Source organism: Salmo salar, chromosome 16 (assembly GCF_965601325.2).
Source record: "Salmo salar chromosome 16, fSalSal1, whole genome shotgun sequence".
Lineage (NCBI taxonomy): Eukaryota > Metazoa > Chordata > Actinopteri > Salmoniformes > Salmonidae > Salmo > Salmo salar.
The window spans coordinates 31,515,672-31,534,871 of NC_138306.1; the positions used below are offsets into that span (position 1 = coordinate 31,515,672).

A 19,200-nucleotide genomic window follows, 5' to 3' on the forward strand; every position below is an offset into this window, starting at 1 on the left:
TTAACACTGGCAACATACACCCCATTCACTTCTGTTGCCCAACACTGATTTAAGGTGGTTTGAGGATTTCTGGGCAATATTCTGTCAATTATGTAGTAGGGCAGGCACAGTTATATTTAATACTTTGCCATCAATTCTGTATTACTGTTCAGTTGGATAGACTATATTTTCCGCTTGGGAAAAATGTGTATGTTGTGTTTAAGTGGGGTTCTCTCTCTCTCTCTCTCACCCACGTATAGAATATTGACCTTTCTTATTGCCAAGCTATTTGAGAGGGCTCTGCTAAAGGTCAGGAGTCACAGGGAGTGGCACCCTAACATGAATACACCACTGAGAGTATGTTTATGAAGCTCACTTATTTATTTACACACACACAGAGTCCCTGTCATTGTGAGAGCAGCTATTTACACCAAGGTCTCTGAGGCTCAGTGCCCTGAGAGTAACATACGCTAATCCAGGCTCAGCCAGTCAATCTCTGGTGTAAAATGTCATACAGAAGGACATTGTGCTGCTTTTTCTTTGGACACAGCCAGACAGAGAGATGGGCCTGGTGAGGGTGGATGGAGAGTAGAACTTTTCTGACTGCTGTCAATTAAAGGACCACTGGCCCCAATTAGGATGGCAATCCATTACGTCCTTCTAAGCCAAAAGTGAAATTCCTAAATATGTCTCTGTATATGGATGGAATGTGAGAAGTACTGTATATGATGACATTCACTCAGTTAGCAAACAAGTGACAAAAAGTTGCATTACAAAGTTCCTTGTCAACACCATTGTTATTATATTCCAATTATGTTTGATTTATAAAAGACACAGTTAATGCTTATAGCAAATACCCATCATCAATATTTATATACAAAGTATGATGCACATACACATTGACACACTTTCTTCGTCCTGGCCTTGCGACCACAGTCTCTCCGTCCTCAGAAAGACACTGAAATAGCTTAGTTCAGGGGGATTTCAGAGTACTAGTAATAACATGGCTGTAAATTAAGGAGCCTCGTTGCTATGTTGCCTTGTTATTGCATCCAAGTGCGAAGGGGGTCCAAGTATCCCAGAGTGAATCAGAGCTCTCACACTCTGCTGCTCGTCGTAAGGACGGGACTTATAACCTTTCTGAATTACCCCTGACAGATAACATGCAGTGATATCATGTTCTTCCTCCAGTAAATCATGACAACAGCTGCTCTATGGAGCCATGATGTTCAATTTAGGATTCTGGATGGGATCAAAGATGATTTGACAGAGGGAAAAATACATGAAAGCTGACAGTGAGAGTTGTTCTTATCCTAAACCTTTTCCTCTATAGGGGCTACCAAGGAAACCTGACTCCAACATGACATGTTGATGAAAGGGGAAAGCAATGGCTTACACACACACACACTTGGAGTTTTCCTCCATGTTGTAGTTCTTCCATTAAATAATGCAGCAGGGACAACTGATAAAAACATTAATCAAGGCCATCTGTAAAACGTTCCCTGAGTCCATTACTCTGACTCTTCCATCGCTAGGTAGGAAACATTGAGCACTCACATTCCTTGCTTTCACAAAGTTCTGTTCACATCCTGTGATTTATGTTGATTGTGGAAACGATGAATAATCTTTGTTGTTGCTTCATCAAATGTATGTGTGTGACAACAACAACATAGTGTTTTGGGTACATGGCTACTGTACATTCAGCAAATATGCTCTGACAACATAAATAAACAAATAGACGTGGTCATGGCATTCTTATTTTAATTGATTGAAGGCAAGTAATTCTGGAATGGAAGATGCCCATCACTGCTACTTGTGTTAGCAGTGATGGGCCAGTAAACCAGTATAAACCAGAGCAGATGTCAGGGTTATTAATGTTTGGTTCTAGAAATACCCTGCAATGAGCCGGTCTGTGCTGGTCAGTGTCTACTCACTGGGCGGAGTGAGACAGACTAGTGTTAACTGAACCCTGTTTACAGGAGGAGTTATTTCTGGATGGGAAGAGCTCTCTACAGAACTGGACAGGAAGTGTTTTGTTACCCCTCAGCTGTCTGAGTGTAGCTCTAACTTTTCATATCGTTTGTTGACAAGAACAATCCATCAGCCTCCCTACTTTTTGTCATACATTTCACACAAAAGCACTGTATTCACTGAGTGCTTTGAACTTTAATGAACTTTAATCTCACATTGTGCCAAATTATTCAAAAGCATGTCTTATCTTCTATTGTAAACCACATCTTACCCCACAGTGAACCTAGCCCATCCTTGTTCTTGTTCCAGTGTCTGGACATTCATAGTGTCCTGTATGGTCCTCCGCATAAAACAAGAGCCGCGCAGAAGACAGTGGACACGCTGGCCCTGTAAGCAACTCATAGTGTCTTAGCGCGATGATAAAGTATATTCCCAACACTGTCTACTCTGTTAAATGCATTTTAGTCATATAATTGTTTACAGTACTGTATTTTTTTCCAGGGCACCCAAGGTTGCTGGGAGACGGAGGGAAGGCAACCTGAAAACAAGGTCTCCTATCTGTGCAGTCCTACCTTCCTATAGCAAGGCAGGAGGAAATGCCAAAATGTCTGACTCCTAACATGCCATCAGAGCTGAGCTGGATGAATGGGCTTGGGCCCACTAAGAAAATAGATACCCTCCCTTTGTCGCAAGTAGAAATTAGATACAATTGAAACAAGAAGACCCCTGACAATCATCTCTGTTTTCATTGTCCATTTTCTGAGAAATTGGTGTCAGGCTGTTGTTAAGACCACACAGACAGAACTCTTCAGAATGAAGTGGCAGAGGGTTCTATTGCTCAGAGAAGAGCTACAGCAGATCACTATCTGTCTCTTCCATTCCTCTTTGTGTATACAATGAAGAGATTCCATGTTATGTTTGCTGTACTTAACTGTACCAATGTTGTTGATTTTGTAAAATAAATGACCCGAGGCTTATTAATAAAGACTCAAACTCAGTAAAACACACTCGAGTAGTAATTTAATTGTTTTTGCATTATGAACTGGTGTTTAAACAATGGTTCAAAAGATTCTGACAATTCACCCATCTTCCATAAAAGAACAATGTAGGCTAATTCATGAAGCAATTACTTTCAATATGTGAATTACACCTATCAGTCTATGAGGGTAGCGCACCCCTTTATAAACATAAAACATGGAGGCATAAAAGGCTCTTGGGCACCGCAGTGTGTTTAAATCAAATCATATTATATTGGTCACATACACATGGTTAGCAGATGTTATTGCGAGTGTAACGAAATGCAACACGGCACATTGGATAGTTTGGAGATTTAATTTAACCTACAATGATTTGTATCAAAAAGATTGCCTTTTTGACAATGTTCTTAAGCCCAAAATTAACCTACAATATATGTGTATTGATCAAACAGTGTTTATGTTATATTCACACACTAAAGAGATTTTTAAGCACTGTGAAAGGCCACCTGTTTTCTAATGTATCTGGGCACTTAAGTGCAAGTGCAACCAGGGGCGTCATGCACCCCAAAAATCTGAAAGGGCACAAAGTATGTGAGGATGGCTTTATTTCTTCAGCTTCATCAAGAGCCATAATCATTATGCTTAATTCTATGTAAAATAATCGTATGCCTTGAGCTGTCTGTATCCTCCTGACTGATTATTTTTTTAAAGAAACTTAATATGCTTCTCTGAAAAAATCTGGGTAAAAGCTTGAAAGGAATGTGAGTCTTATTCAGTACATTTAGTTATTGTTTGATTTTCTAAAGTCTACCAACCTTGCCAGCAGGCATGCCAGCTAAGATAGTTAGACAAGCTAGCTACTCTAACTTGATTGATAGCCTGAAATGTCTTATTGGTAGCTAGTTAGGAGGTTGGAAACCTATCTGGGCTAGCTAAAGCCAACTTCCTAAAATTGTATTAATATTACAGAGAAAAAAACAAGGGGGCACGTGCCCCTGTGCCTCCTATGGGCATGATGCCTCTGAGTGCAACAAACTATTATCAGTTATAAATCGTTCAACTCTAAAATGCTCTACTTTACCTAATTTGCATTTAGCTTAGTCGCAATAGCATTTGTAAAGCAATGATATTGTAATTCCATGCTCTTTATAATCTGTTATAGCAAGACAGTGCCAAGGAAGCATAATGTGAATGACCTGTGTTCGGTGTTTCTGCACTGTTGCATAGGAGAACTCTAAAGCACATTACTGAGAAAAAAGAAAGGGGCTTGTGGGGTGAATCCATATTGGAGGTATTTTTATTTTGCACACGTAGTCACACACACACACACACACTCAAACTCTCACACACACACATGCAAACTCACACATACACAAAGGCAGTGATACTAAGCTGGTACTCTGTTCCTAAAATAGCCATAGTTGTGCATATACAAACATGCTGTCTAGACCGGACACGCGTGTGCGTCCGTGTGTGCCATCGCACACATGTTGATTTTGTACATCCACACCAGACGCGATCCAAGACACGCAGGATGAAATATAGAAACAAACTCTGAACCAAATATATTAATTTGGGGCAGGTCAAAAAAACATGAAACACTCATGGGCATTTAGCTAGCTAGCTTGCTGTTGCTAGCGAATTTGTCCTGGGATATAAACATTGGGTTGTTATTTCACCTGAAATGCACAAGGTCCTTGTTTTCTGGATCTGTATAGATTTTTGACTAATTTGAGTCACACAAAATGATGTGTTCTCTACTCCAACATTTAATCCACAGACAAAACGGGAAACCTAGTTAGTTTCTAGTAATCTCTCCTCCTTCAGTAGTAGTAGTAGTAGTAGTAGTAGTAGTAGTAGTAGTAGTAGTAGTAGTAGTAGTAGTAGCTAGTAGTAGTATTCTTCTTCTTCTGTATACTTTATTTGTCAATTGGCAACCAACTTTAAGGTGCATTACCACAACCAACTGGGCTGGAGTGTGGACCTCAGTTCATCTTTCAAACACCCAAGTGGGTTTATGCTCCTAAAAACCAATGAGGAGATGGGAGAGGTGGGATTTGCAGCGCGTCAAGCATAAAAAAATAGAACCAACTTCTATTTTAGCGCCTGGCTACGCCGACGCTCTTTGACGCGAGCAAGCAGTTTAGATGAAATGATTGAAAAACATGTTCCGTACCAGTCAAAAGTTTAGACACACCTACTCAATCAAGGGTTTTCATTTATTTTTACTTTTTTCTACATTGTAGAATAATAGTGAAGACATCAAAACTATGAAATAACGCATGGAATAATGTAGTAACCAAAAAAGTATTAAACAAATACAAATATAGTTCAGATTCTTCAAAGTAGCCATCCTTTGCCTTGATGACAGCTTTGCACACTCTTGGCGCTCTCAACCAGCTTCATGAGGTAATCACCTGGAATGCATTTCAATTAACAGTTGTGCCTTGTTAAAAGTTAATTTGTGGAATTTCTTCCCTTCTTAATGCGTTTCAGCCAATCAGTTGTGTTTTGACAAGGTAGGGTGGGTATACAGAAGATAGCCCTATTTGGTAAAAGACCAAGTCCATATTATGTCAAGAACAGCTCAAATAAGCAAAGAGAAACGACAGTACATCATTACTTTAAGACATGAAGATCATGCATGATGGAACATTTCAAGAACTTTTTAAGTTTCTTCAAGTGCAGTCGCAAAAACCATCAAGCGCTATGCTGAAACTGGCTCTCATGAGGACCACCACAGGAAAGGAAGACCCAGAGTTACCTCTGTTGCAGAGGATAAATTCATTAGAGTTAACTGCACCTCAAATTGCAGCCCAAATAAATGCTTCACAGAGTTCAAGTAACAGACTCATCTCAACATCAACTGTTCGGAGGAGACTGTGTGAATCAGGCCTTCATGGTTGAATTGCTGCAAAGAAACCACTATTAAAGGACACCAATAATAAGAAGACACTTGCTTGGGCCAAGAAACACGAGCAATGGACATTAGACCGGTGGAAATCTGTCCAAATTTGAGATTTTTGGTTCCAACCGCCATGTCTTTGTGATACGCAGAGTAGGTGAATGGATGATCTCCCCATGCGGGGTTCCCACCGTGAAGCATGGAGAAGGAGGTGTGAGGATGTGGGGGTGCTTTGCTGGTGACACTGTCTGTGATTTATTTTGAATTCAAGGCACAATGAACCAGCATGGCTACCACAGCATTCTGCAGCGATACGCCATCCGATCTGGCTTGCGCTTAGTGGGACTATCATTTATATGACAATGACCCAACACAGCTCCAGCCTGTGTAAGGTCTATTTAACCAAAAAGGAGAATGATGGAGTGCTGCATCAGATGACCTGGCCTCCACAATCACCCAACCTCAACCCAATTGAGATGGTTTGGACCGCAGAGTGAAGGAAAAGCAGCCAACAAGTGCTCAGCATATGTGGGAACTCCTTCAAGACTGTTGGAAAAGCATTCCTCATGAAGCTGGTTGAGAGAATGCCAAGAGTGTGCAAAGCTGTCATCAAGGCAAGGTTACTACATGATTCTATATGTGTTATTTCATAGTTTTGACGTCTTCACTATTATTTTACAATGTAGACAAAAGTAAATTTAAAGAAAAACCTTGAATGAGTAGGTGTGTCCAAACTTTTGACTGGTACTGTATGTGTACATTTATTTTGCAACGCTCGAGCACGCAACGCAAGCAGTGTGGTCAGCATGTACAGTAAGGTCAGATTCAATCAGATCAAGCATTAACCGATAGCAGACACTCTCACAAAGTGGATGTTTTGAAGGTGTTGGAAGTGGTGTTGGAGGTGGTACTGCATTGGAGTGGTAAAATCAGTGAGCAGCTGCTCTTGCAATCACTGTCTCGAAGCCACACCCCCACTCGTGTTAAGAAGTTCAGAATGAGAAAGTGTAGGCTATATAGAAATAATTGACAATGTCCGCTTTAGGTATAATGCCGGGAACCACTTGTGGATTTGACAGTTCTAATGCAGTTCCACTTCTGACACCTTCAAAACAACCGCTATGTGGATGTCGGCTAAAGCGGATCTGATTGACTAGAGCCCTGACTCACCTCTAAGCCAAGGTGAATCCTGACACTGGTCACCAACACAACATGGCTCAAGCCAAGGGAATTCATATGTACTGTGGTTTACTGAAATTACACTGAACAAAAATATAAACGCAACATGTAAAGTGTTTTATATTTTATGAGCTGAAATAAAAGCTCCCAGAAATGTTCCATACTCACAAAAAGCTTACTTCTCTCAAATATTGTGAACAAATTTGTTTACATCCCTGTTAGTGAGCATTTCTCCTTTGCCAAGACAATCCATCCACCTGACAGGTGTGGCATATCAGGAAGCTGATTAAACAGCATGATCATTACATAGGCGCACCTTGTGCTGGGGACAATAAAAGGCCACTCTAAAATGTGCAGTTTGGTCACACAATGCCACAAATGTCTCAAGTTTTGAGGAAGCTTGCAATTGGCATGCTGACTGCAGGAATATCCACCAGTGCTGTTGCCAGAGAATTGAATGTTAATTTCTCTACAATAAGCTGCCTCCAACATTGTTTTAGAAAATTTGACAATATTTCAAACCGTCCTCACAACCGCAGACCACGTGTAACCTCGCCTGCCCAGGACCTCCACATCCGGGTTCTTCACCTGTGGGATCGTCTGAGACCAGCCACTCGGACAGCTGATGAAACTGTGGGTTTGCATAACTGAAGAATTTCTGCACAAACTATCAGAAATCATCTCAGGGAACCTCATCTGTGTGCTCGTCGTACTCAACGGGGTCTTGACTTGACTGCAGTTCAGCATCGTAACTGACTTCAGTGGGCAAATGCTCACCTTTGATAGTCACTGGCACACTGGAGAAGTGTGCTCTTCACAGATGAATCCTAGTCTCAACTGTACCGCGCAGATGGCAGAGAGCGTGTATGGCGTCGTGCGGGCGAACGGTTTACTGATGTCCATGTTGTGAGGAGACTGCCCCATGGTGGCGGTGGGGTTACGGTATGGGCAGATAAAAGCTACGGACAACGAACACAATTGCATTTTATTGATGGTAATTTGAAAGCACAGATATACAGTGACGAGATCCTGCGGCCCATTGTCTTGCCATTCATCCGCCGCCATCACCTCAGTAGGTTTCAGCATGATAGTGCACGGCCCCATGTCGCAAAGATCTGTACACAATTTCTGGAAGCAGAAAATGGCCCAGTTCTTCCATGGACTGCATACTCACCAGACATGTCACCCATTGAGCATGTTTGGGATGCTCCGGATCGACGAGTACGACAGCGTGTTCCAGTTCCCGCCAATATCCAGCACCTTCGCACAGCCATTGAAGAGGAGTGGGACACCATTCAGAACATGTGTCGCGCTGATTGAGGCAAATGGTGGTCACACCAGATACTGACTGGTTTTCTGATCTACGCCCCTACCTTTTTTTAAGGTATATGTGACCAACAGATGCATATCTGTATTCCCAGTCATGTGAAATCCATAGATTAGGGCCTAATTCATTTATTTAATTTGACTGATTTCCTTATATAAACGGTAACTCAGTAAAATCTTTGAAATTGTTGCATGTTGCGTTTATATTTTGTTCAGTGTAAATGTACAGGTCTTATCTCAGACATTAACCATATGCTTATCTCCATATTCTCTCTAGTTGTCCGTCTCTCCTTTCCTTAAGTTCACTCCACCTTGTTTACAGTCTGTCTGTCTTGCTTCCAGTGCCCCTACAAGCAGAGAAAAACACCTCTCTTTGGAATTCAAGATGTTTGGATTTCTTTTTGCTCCCTCTAAAGCCATTTACAGGTTAAAAGATCATGGTGAGGGAACCGGAAGGATAACCTATAAAACACTTTTGAGGGAACAATATTGTACATTTTGAAACTTAATAGTAATGTCAAACATGCAGAAAATGTTTAGTGGTTTTACTAAGTGGTGATCAGAATCACTCGATTACACCCCATCTGATTTAGAATTGCATTTGATTTTTTTCTTTTTTTCTTTCCAATTCAAATTGTTAATAGCAAGTAGATTTCATTTGACAAGACATGATACACATACTTTTGTGCCCTATCATAAACACATTCAAATATAGCCATCATTAGCATTGTATTGGAGGATTTCCCTTATTAACCACAGGAACTCCCTCAGTAACAAACCACTAGCTTTAAATGTGGTTAAAAATAACATGGCATTACAGGAAACAATAGGTATAATGTTTTTTTTCTAGATACATACTGTAAATGTTGAACATATTTTAAGACTGCAGCATTAACCATAACAATGGAGGATATATTAGCATTGTTCCATATTTGGTTATAGTATCTCAGGCAAAAAGACAGCCCTATTCTGTGATACAGGTTAGTACAAAAATATAGCAGGAAATTAATATAACATATTCTTAAAAAGAAGCAGAGAGACATTTGAAAATGGGTAACAAATGCTATTAAAACTTTTTTATATATATGCAGTGGCTATAGTTTGTACTCTTATCACAATTGTAGGCATAGCAATTTATGAATCACATCGAATAACGTCACCTTACAGTTCGCTGCAACTGATTGACTGGTGTGTGACTTAATATGGGGAGTATTATAATAAAAATATCTAATTTGAATCAGAACTCATCTTCATTAGATTCAAGATAGACTGTGGCAACTCTTTTCTTATGAGTGACCTTCAGTGGGGGATCCTGTCCTTGGCCATTATTTACATCCATCTGGAAGGTGAATGACTTCTCTGATTGCCCCAGCTTGATGTTCTTCTCAGTGACATCAGCTGAGGACTCGCCTCCCTGTCCCTCACTGCTAGTCACCCAGCACATCTCCTTTGTGTCCAAGGTGTATCCTCCCTCTGCTCCAAGGTTGGGGTTGGAGGAGCGTAGAGCTGCCATGATCTGCTCCTCAGATACATCATCCCCCTGCTCCCCCAGCAGCCCAGAGTCCTCTAGAGTTGTTGAGCTCTTGAGCTCTGCCACAATGGTCGTGGTTCCGTTGTCAGAGGACTGGTGTAATTTTTTTATGTCCACAGATATGTTCTCAGGACTATCACTGCCGCCTCTTGTGAGGAGAGCCAGCTCTTCTTTCAGGCTCCCTGACACTGTTCCTTGGAGCTGCTCTAGGGCTCCCCTCAGCTGCTCTTTGGGGCGTAGAGTTTCCTCTCTCAGGTATCCGAGCATTGACTCCTGCACTGTGGGGGAGACACGGATGGTCTCCTCTTCAATGATGCACTCTGAGTAACTCTTTTGGGCCAAGGAGTGGTCATCTTTCATGTACCCGCTGTCCGATGCAGGTCTGTAACTATCGATTTCCTCAACAAAAAATCTGTTCTTTGAGACTTCCCCCTCCTGGTAATACCTTTCATCTGAAAAGTCGTCCACCATTCGTCCACCACTGGAGGGTCGTTCACCATGTCCATATGATGCTATACCACCACCCTCCTCAGGCTCTGACAGATTTCCATCAGGTGTGGAGACGAAATACTCTTGAGACTCTTGGTTGTGGCTGTAGTATGGAGATTCACTATCTCTGAAGTCTTCCTGGACCTTCACAGATCCACCACTACTGCCATAGTTTGCTGCTGTCATGGTGGTTTTCATTACTTCAGCACCACTCTCATGGTATTTGGTGCCGTGAGGGTCATTCTCTAGTTCTTCAATCTGAAAGAACATTGAAGAGGGCTGGGAGAACTTGGGTGTGGACTTCTCCTCAATCTCGTACTCCTCGTCACTGCAACCCTCCACTGGTTCCTCGAAGATTTCCACATTGACAGTCTTGTTTTCCATGTCCTCTCCTCCATGCAGCCCAAGGCTGAGCAGATTCTGAATCATGTTTCCTGTTGCAGTGCCCTTGATATCCTCCAGTGACACGTGTTTCACTCCCTTGCTGAGAAGTTCCTCCAGTGCAAAGTCCTCTGACATATCCAGCTCCTCCTGCACCTTGGACTCCAGGATAATCTGTGTCTTTGTTGACCCGTCCTCCTTCTCCGTTTTCTCCACATGGTAAGTGATCTTGGAGTCTGGAGATGAGCTGCAGACCTTTCGATCCAAACCAGCAGGTTTCATGACCTTCTCAATGAGTTCCTCCATAGACACAGAGTCTAGGACCATCTTATCACTTGTCGTGGTTGCTGTAATGCTGCCATCTTTGGCATGCATCTTGACATTCTGAAGACCAAATGCATCTCCTCTCACCTCTCTTTCAACTTGCCTCTCTGCTTTCTTTTTGCTGTCCTCCTCTGTGTTTCTGCTAAGACTCATCATTGGTGGTGACACTATTCTCACTGATTTGGGGTCAGCAGTGGGTGAGGAAATGGGACTGGACGTGTTTTCTGTGCCTCGAGAATGGTCAAGAGAATCCTTAGCTGAGTGTTGTGACCCCTCTTTGATTCTCACACTCCTCTCCTCCACAACTTTCTTCTGAGCATCTATATTTGTCTTGTCCGTACTCTGGGCCACAGGTTTAACGGTAGTGGAGGAAGAGCTTGAGGATGCAGACTGGGATTTAGTGAATGAGACCATGTCCCTTCTGGCGGAAGGACTCTGATTCATGTTGTAGCTGCTGCCTTTGACTGAGATAGGAATGACCCTGAAAGGACTGGTGCGACCATACTGAGATGGAACAGGTGATCTTCTCAAGCTTGAGGTTGGCTCCATGTATTTCACATCCAGATGTTTCCTTACATCCTGTCTGGTTGATGTGGAAACTCTTGGTTTGTACTGTTGTGGAGGCATCATCTTAATATCTGAGGTGGAGAGTGAAGGACCAAATGAATGTTGTTATAAATTGGGAAATGGCTATCACTGCATATACACTGAGTGTATAAAACATTATGGACACCTTCCTAATATTACGTTGCACCCCCCCTTTTGCCCTCAGAACAGCCTCAATTCATCAGGGCATGGACTCTACAAGGTGCCGAAAGTGTTCAACAGGGATGCTGGCCAATTGTGATGCCAATGCTTTCCACAGTTGTGTCAAATTGGCTGGATGTCCTTTGGGTGGTGGACCATTCTTGATACACACAGGAAAAAACAGTGAAAAGTGTGAAAAACCCAGCAGCATTGCAGTTCTTGAAACAAACCGGTGCACCTAGTTTCTACTATTATACCCCTTTCAAAGGCACTTAAATATTTTGTCTTGCCCATTCACCCTCTGAATGGCACACATACACAATCCATATCTAAATTGCTTCAAGGCTTTGAAATCTTTCTTTAACCTGTCTCCTCCTCTTAATCTACACTGATTGAAGTGGATTTAACAAGTGACATCAATAAGGGATCATAGCTTTCACCTGGATTCAGCTGGTCAGTCTATGTCATGGAAAGATAAGGTGTCCATAATGTTGTGTACACTCAGTGTATATACAGGTAACTGACAAAATCATGGAAATATGAGGAATACCAAGTATATTGAAAGCAAATGCTTCCACACAGATGTGGTTCCTCAGTTAATTAAGCAATTAACATCCTATCATGCTTAGGGTCATGTTTAAAAACTGCAGGGCAGGCCATTATTTTGGCTACCATAGCTATGCCCCTATAGGATGGCAATTCCCCCCATCCACAGGGCACGAGTGGTCACTGAATGGTTTGATAAGCATGAAAACTATATAAACCATATGCCATGGCCGTCTCAGTCCCCAGATATCAACCCAATTTAACACTGTTCTGGGTCGTGGCGGCCCAAAGTCCTATTAAGACACTTTATGTTGATGTTTCCTTTATTTTGGCAATTACCTGTATATACAGTAAGTTTGTAGAATTGAGTAAAACAAATAAATGCTACCAAAAGGATGTAAGCAATAGAAGAAATGTCTAAAGTAAATTTACTCTCAAATGTATAGTAACACAAACGTCCCGGCCGAAAGTATGACTTATTTGAAAGTTATGTACAATACCTATGACTCTTCCTCTTGACTGCAGATTTTGCTGATGCTCTCCTTCAATAAGTGCCCTATAGAGAAACAAAAACACAATGGCATTAAAACCAAGGTTACATACATGGCAATGAAATTATTTGATTTGTATTCTTAGGGCAATATTGCTTCTTCATAATTAAGCAATGGTTTGTTTTCACACAAATACAATCACCTCACAGGAGGATGTTGATCTTTCTGCCCTGCCATCTCAAACCTCAAATAAAACACACAGGTACCAAACGATGAACACAACCCATGGATCTGGCCATATACAAAAAAGAGCAGAGGTCAACATCAACACTTTACCACAACAGACCAAAAGACGTCTAACAACAAACCTACTGTACCAGTAAAGTTGAACAGCTCACCTACCTCGGAAAAGTAATGGCTCCACAAAATAAGAGTTGGAAAACAAAAGCTACCTTATGAGACTTTGCTGAAGCTATAACCCCTGTGAAAGTCGCCGGTGTCTCTCCCAAAAGGCTGACCTAAAAATAACAGCTACAACGTGCTGCTGTCTGCTCTCTACTATGGATTGTAATGTGTACACAGGCACGCACACTAAGAGACAGACCAGCTTTCCCGCTAACTCTTCAAGGAAGACATTTTTTCCAAATATTTTAAACAAAGTGCAGATGTACCAGTCTAAGTAGGCTTACAAGAGAGCTCGATAAAGAGCCTAGGGAGACCAGGGAATATTATGTAAATAATATCCTTTATATGGGCCACAGACCAGATGACACAAAGAGAGACCCTGGAAGAGACCAAAAAGAGACTAGTGTTTGTATTAGATTTCTGAATTAAGCAATAATTCATGAGAAGCCATGTGTTATGACATTTTTATCATGGCTATGATGTGATTGGGAGTCCAATAGGGAGGAGCACAATTGGCCCAGCGTCGCCCAAGTTTGGCCGGTGTAGGCAGTCATTGTAAATAAGAAGTTGTTCTTAACTGACTTAACTAGTTAAATAAAGGTTCAATTGAAAATAAATAAAATAAAATAAAGCAGGATAACAAGTGTGAAGCAAGTGAGTATTGACATGGCTATTTCATCTTAAATGCCATTGCTTGATATAACCATGTGCATGGATTTTACTAGTGTTGTGGGACTAAACTAGCCTCTGTTTTGATAATATTGAAGTGTTCTTGAAGTAATCCAATGTGAATTGTAGTGACATGGTATTAGTCTGGCATTGCCATATCAGGGCTCAACAAGACATCTCACAAATCACTTTAATACTTTTTTTCTAACAGAGATATAAATAGCAAATATTTCCTGTTCACCTAAGACCAAACTGTTTAGGTCTTGGCTGTTTACAAATGAGCAAAATATTCCTACAGATATCACACTGTGGATAACATTAGGAGTTAATATTAGAGAAGGCTGTGTGGAGGAATGCTAAGTGCCCCTGCCAAATGGGAGGGCAGCAGAGCAGTTGCTTTGCAGCTACAGTGAAGGGTGAAATCACTATAAATACATTTCAAGTCCAACAACACTGCAGCATTGAAGGGTCAGTGTTGGGCCTAACATGACAGAATCAAATCAAATCACATTTCTGGTTCGACAGGCAAAACCGATGTATTACTATACTGTAAAGGCTGCTTTGTAATTCTATGGTACTTTTAAGCTGCAATAATAAACTGACTGTATTTACAAAAGCACTACACCACAATTCTCTCAGCATTTCCTCAGAATCAGCATTTTCAGCCACCTCCACTGATTTCCAAAGATACTATAGTAAAAAGGAGCACTACACAAGGTCTAACCCATGAGGCAGAATAATGTAACATGACATTTTTAACTGTGCTTGGATCATGTGGGAAGTAAGGTTGTTAGCACTATGTCTTGGTAACTACTGTTGGTTGCATAACAGAAATCTCTGCTAAAAGTCTCTATAGTGGCCTCTATAGAACTCAGAAAGGACTAGCAGTACAGAAGAAGACCTACCTGTAGTAAGCCACCTCCATGCCCAGATCCATCTTGACCTGCAGGAGCTGCTGGTGGTCTCTGACCTTTTCCGCCATGGTGTTGGCCAACATTTCCCGCTCCCGCTCCAACTGATCAATAATCACCTGCAAAGAGACGATGGAATGTAATTGTGAGCATGTGCATTGTCTTCTATCCTGTCATACATTTTTCTCAAATACTGTTATGAGACTATAATTATAGGGTCGGTCTATATGGATTACATATCAATATATTTATTACATTTCTCATTACATATGGCAATATCAGATGTAGGGAATTCAGATGAGAGGTGGTACCCTGAATACGAATATAAACCCATCTTTCAGGCCACAATTTACTGTCCAGATTTGTCCCTCTAAGGTACCCATATGATCATTTATTGTACTACGTGTCAGTTTCAATAAGGTATTTTGGTTCACCATCTAACCCTCTTCGTTTCTCCCTCAGTAGGTAACCGATCCAATTGTATTGAGTGTGTACAGGTGAATGTGGCACTGCTGTTTGTGTTGTGCACCTGTTTTAAAGGCCCTTGAGACACCTTTCCTAGTCACCTATCATTTAAAGGAAAAGCAGGATGGACTGGCTGAATCATGGGTGATCCCTCAAACGCATCAGACTAAACAGCTAGGTAAACAACTGTCCCTTTAAGTCTAGTCTGATGTCGACATATGGCAGGGCTCCCCAACTGGCAGCCCGCAGGCAGAATTTGGCCCGTGGGTGGTTTTATTTGGTTTTCTGAGCTAAAAATAATAATACAAAAAAAACGTTTGTTGTTGGAAATGAAAAAACACCAGGAAATCCGCTCCAAGTGATGTTATTTTTGGGAATCTTTTCTCAAGTATTTACATGCATAATAAAGAGACGTTATCATATACAAATATAAGCAAGGTTTAAAATGATTATGTTTTAGTCAAATATTATATCTGTTTGGGCTTCTTGCAGTCAATTTGCAGTCTACAAATGATTCGTAATTATGTTCCGCCCCCCTGACCATCCGCTCAAAAGAAATCGTCCCCCGGCTGAATCTAGTTGATGACCCCTGACATATGGCATCCCACTGAATGAGGGTCAGGTTCAATTTTAAACCCATTTCCAGGAATTTGAAGATTATTTTGAACAATTAGACATCACTTAAGAGTTTATGACAACTTTATGCATAATGTACCTTGAAATTATTTTGGAAATGTGCATTGGAGTAAAATGATTGATCTGCTTGGTAGGGCTCCATCGTTAGTAGGATACTGAGGATTAGTCTCTGTGACAGCTAATTGGTTTAAGTGGCTGGTACAGCTAACAACCGTAATATGTTTGGCCAGTCAATCCTTTTAGTCTGGCCTGAAACATTGAACTGGTGCAGAATGCATTTTTCTCTGTAGTTATGAGGGAAGTTATGGGCCTTCCACCACCCTGGGGTTGCCATTTTAATGGCAAGGTCTATAAATCAAAGCTGCTGAGATTATTTTCAATATTTATTGGCTTCAGAACCATCGACCGAGTGTTGATATCATCTATAAGAGGCTGATCCCAGTGGATGGATGGTAGGCAGTGGGTGTGATACAGCCAAATGTCACTCCTCACTGTGGTCCCAACAGGCCTGTCAGGGAACAGGTGCTGGTTGAGAGTTTATATGGAGTAGTTGTGCTCATTTAGAATCGCAAAGTAGTACAAGGCCCCTCCAAGTAGGAAAGTGATACTTCACAAGGAGGTGTGGCTCATATATCAATTTCTCAGTTCCTGCAGTTACTTTGCTCCATTTTTAATTCCTGTGGGCCAATGTGATTGAAGTACATGCACAAATATATGCACATTTTGTGTCGTTTAAACATAACTTTGAAGCATACTGTGAACATTATCGTTGAAGAAATATCTGATCAATAAATTCAGTCATATAGTGACATTTCTTTAGCAGTATAATTTATTATAAGGAGGTAAAGGATCCATCTCACTCATCATAATAATTATGCATCATAGTATAAAATATGATAATGAGAAATAACCAAAAAAAACGAACTAAAAAACGATGTTCGAGTCTGCAGCAATTGAATTTAGTATGGAGTAACAATACAGCTCTTTCTCCTAAAATAGTGGGTGTGGCACCTAGAGGAGGCAGTCATCTCTAATGGAAAGGCTGTGCGATCTGTGCGCAGCACCAATCACGTTGTAGAAATGCATGCATTTCATGATCCATGAACAGAACCAAAAATAACACAAATTTCTGCATTGTTATGACTTTTGTATATATACTGTCAAAAGACAGACACACCGAATGGTGTCTAAACATGGGATGCAAACCCTATTTGCTGACCTGATACTGGGTGATGTCCCCGTGGAAGTTCTCCTGCATGTCTATGAGCTGTTCCTCCAGGTGTATTTGAATCTGACCTTGCTTTTCAGCCTCTTTACGTAATTTGTCAAACTCTGAGGCATACTTCATCTTTTCCCTTTGGAGATCCCCCAGCCTCGTCTGGTCCGCTTTGATCGATTCCTCCATATCTTCGACCTTCCTTCGATACATCTCTGAAGTGTCTGTCCATCCTTCGGACAGGCTGAGGGCATAATGTTGCATCTCTTCCATCGAGACCGCTGGAGGACCATGGTACGTTTGGGTAACAATAGGTCGTGAATGCACCTGGCTCCGGAGCTTGGTCATTTCTTGTCTGTGTGCATCCTCAATGAATTTGTACTCGTTCTCAAGCTGAAACAGACGTTCTTCAAGTTCCCCATTGGTCTGTTGAGCTTTATGAAGCTGCTTCTCGCAAACTTTTAGCTCTCCATCTATGTCTTTGCATACCACCTGCTCCTCACAACACATCAACTGTAACATCTGAAACTCTTGCCAAAGCTTCTCTCGTTCCGTCTCGGCTCGGGACTTCTCGAAAGATAGTTGCCCCACCATTCTCCGCAGGTCCCGTATGTCGACCATACATTGGTTGTCCCATTCCACTATCTTCTCTTGTCTTATCTTGTTTATTTCAGTTATGAGGATTGCATTGTCATGCTCCAACTGCATTGTTCTTGACAGGTACTGGCCCAGTCTGTTGTTGAGCTCCTGTAATTGATGTTTTTCTGCTTCAACGCTTCTCCTGAATTGTAACATCTTGTCATTTACAAATGTTACTCCTTCGCGTCTTTATATTTCAGTACAGAGAAAATGTTGTTCTGGTCTTATTTGCGAGTGCGTCTGGGAGCAGAGCTGTGATGCAACTCAGCATGAGGGCTTGGCTTGTTAAGTGCAGAAGGTGGGCGGAGGCTTAATCATGGCTTCCAGCGGCCCGTTATCCTGGCAGATGTTAGTGGGTTGAAAATCTTCTTTGCTTTTCCTATGGTGGGCTATAGCTCTACCAAGTGGAGAGAAATGTACGATGCAACCGCACACCCGTTCCAACAGAGACAGTTCACTACACCCTACAAATAAAATCAAATGAAAATGTAACAATTTTTTTAAAACAAACTATTCTTGATTACACTTCACAGATATACATGCTATTCATTGGTAGGGATTCTAATTTCTGCACGTACAGAATATGTCTGACTCATCTGCCTGCTTAAAATGGAGAGTATCAGTCGCGCGTAATGGACGCAGATGAAGTCTCCGTGGTATTAACTGGTCTGTGTTACCTTTAAAGTTTTATTTCGAAGTTATATTAGGCTATTGTATGTTTTATCGACAGCTAAGCAAATGTAGGCTTCTGCTATGTAGGCTATTGTTTGGCTACTGGAATGGAAAGCGCTGGTGTTCCCCTTTGTACAGTTCTGTTTTAATTTTGATCAGGGTTCGGGCCTTTCAGAGACTACTTGGTAAATCCTAGCTGGCAGGCAGCTCAGGTAATGTAACATGTTGGATATCTCAATTGAATGTGTACATTTAATTCAATACATTTCATTATTGTGCAAACATCATGTCCTGCATTTGCAATAGGGTTTGGAGAAGGTTGGACTGGGAGAGAACATTAATATCTACATTAAAGAGGTATCAGTGAGCTACTCAAATCACATCAGGTGATAGTTGGCATGTGGGAAACTGTTAACCCAAAGGTAAATATGCATACCATGATGGGAGGGGGGGTTGGGACAAGAGTGCAATCCCCTTCTAACAGTCAAATATCTAAAATATGTTTTGCTTCTTTACCTGTGTCTATACTGCTTTTCAGCCCCATTACTGTACAGTACTCACATGTAAAGGTTGACTTACTGACTTTTGTCTGTGATTCCCAGTTTGCCATACACCTTGGAATAGCCCCGGGCTCTAGAGGCATCTCTCTGGAGCAGACAGGCAAGAACCATGGTTACAGAGATAGAGATGTGTGTGCCTTTTGTCCTGTTAATCATTGCTGCATTGAGGGAGGACCAGATA

General features: G+C 41.5%; 1 protein-coding gene across 1 annotated transcript; it reads right to left on the reverse strand.

Annotated features, from left to right (window-relative positions):
* Positions 1-2,953: 2,953 nt before the first annotated feature.
* Positions 2,954-18,076, reverse strand: LOC106573765 (synemin). The gene is made up of 4 exons (XM_014149107.3): positions 17,152-18,076; positions 14,826-14,950; positions 12,856-12,911; positions 2,954-11,700 (listed from the first exon to the last, which is right to left on the reverse strand). Exons 1-4 carry the CDS (start codon positions 17,941-17,943, stop codon positions 9,575-9,577), a joined length of 3,099 nt encoding a protein of 1,032 aa, XP_014004582.1. The 5' UTR covers positions 17,944-18,076; the 3' UTR covers positions 2,954-9,574.
* Between the last annotated feature and the right edge of the window lie 1,124 nt (positions 18,077-19,200).

Excerpts from the sequence above, each read along its gene's own strand:
- LOC106573765 (XM_014149107.3), bottom strand. The coding sequence starts at position 17,943 with ATGTTACAATTCAGGAGAAGCGTTGAAGCAGAAAAACATCAATTACAG. Across the intron at positions 14,951-17,151 it reads GGGACATCACCCAGTATCAG|GTGATTATTGATCAGTTGGA; the intron begins GTCAGCAAATAG and ends GTCTCTTTGCAG. Across the intron at positions 12,912-14,825 it reads ATGGAGGTGGCTTACTACAG|GGCACTTATTGAAGGAGAGC; the intron begins GTAGGTCTTCTT and ends GTTTCTCTATAG.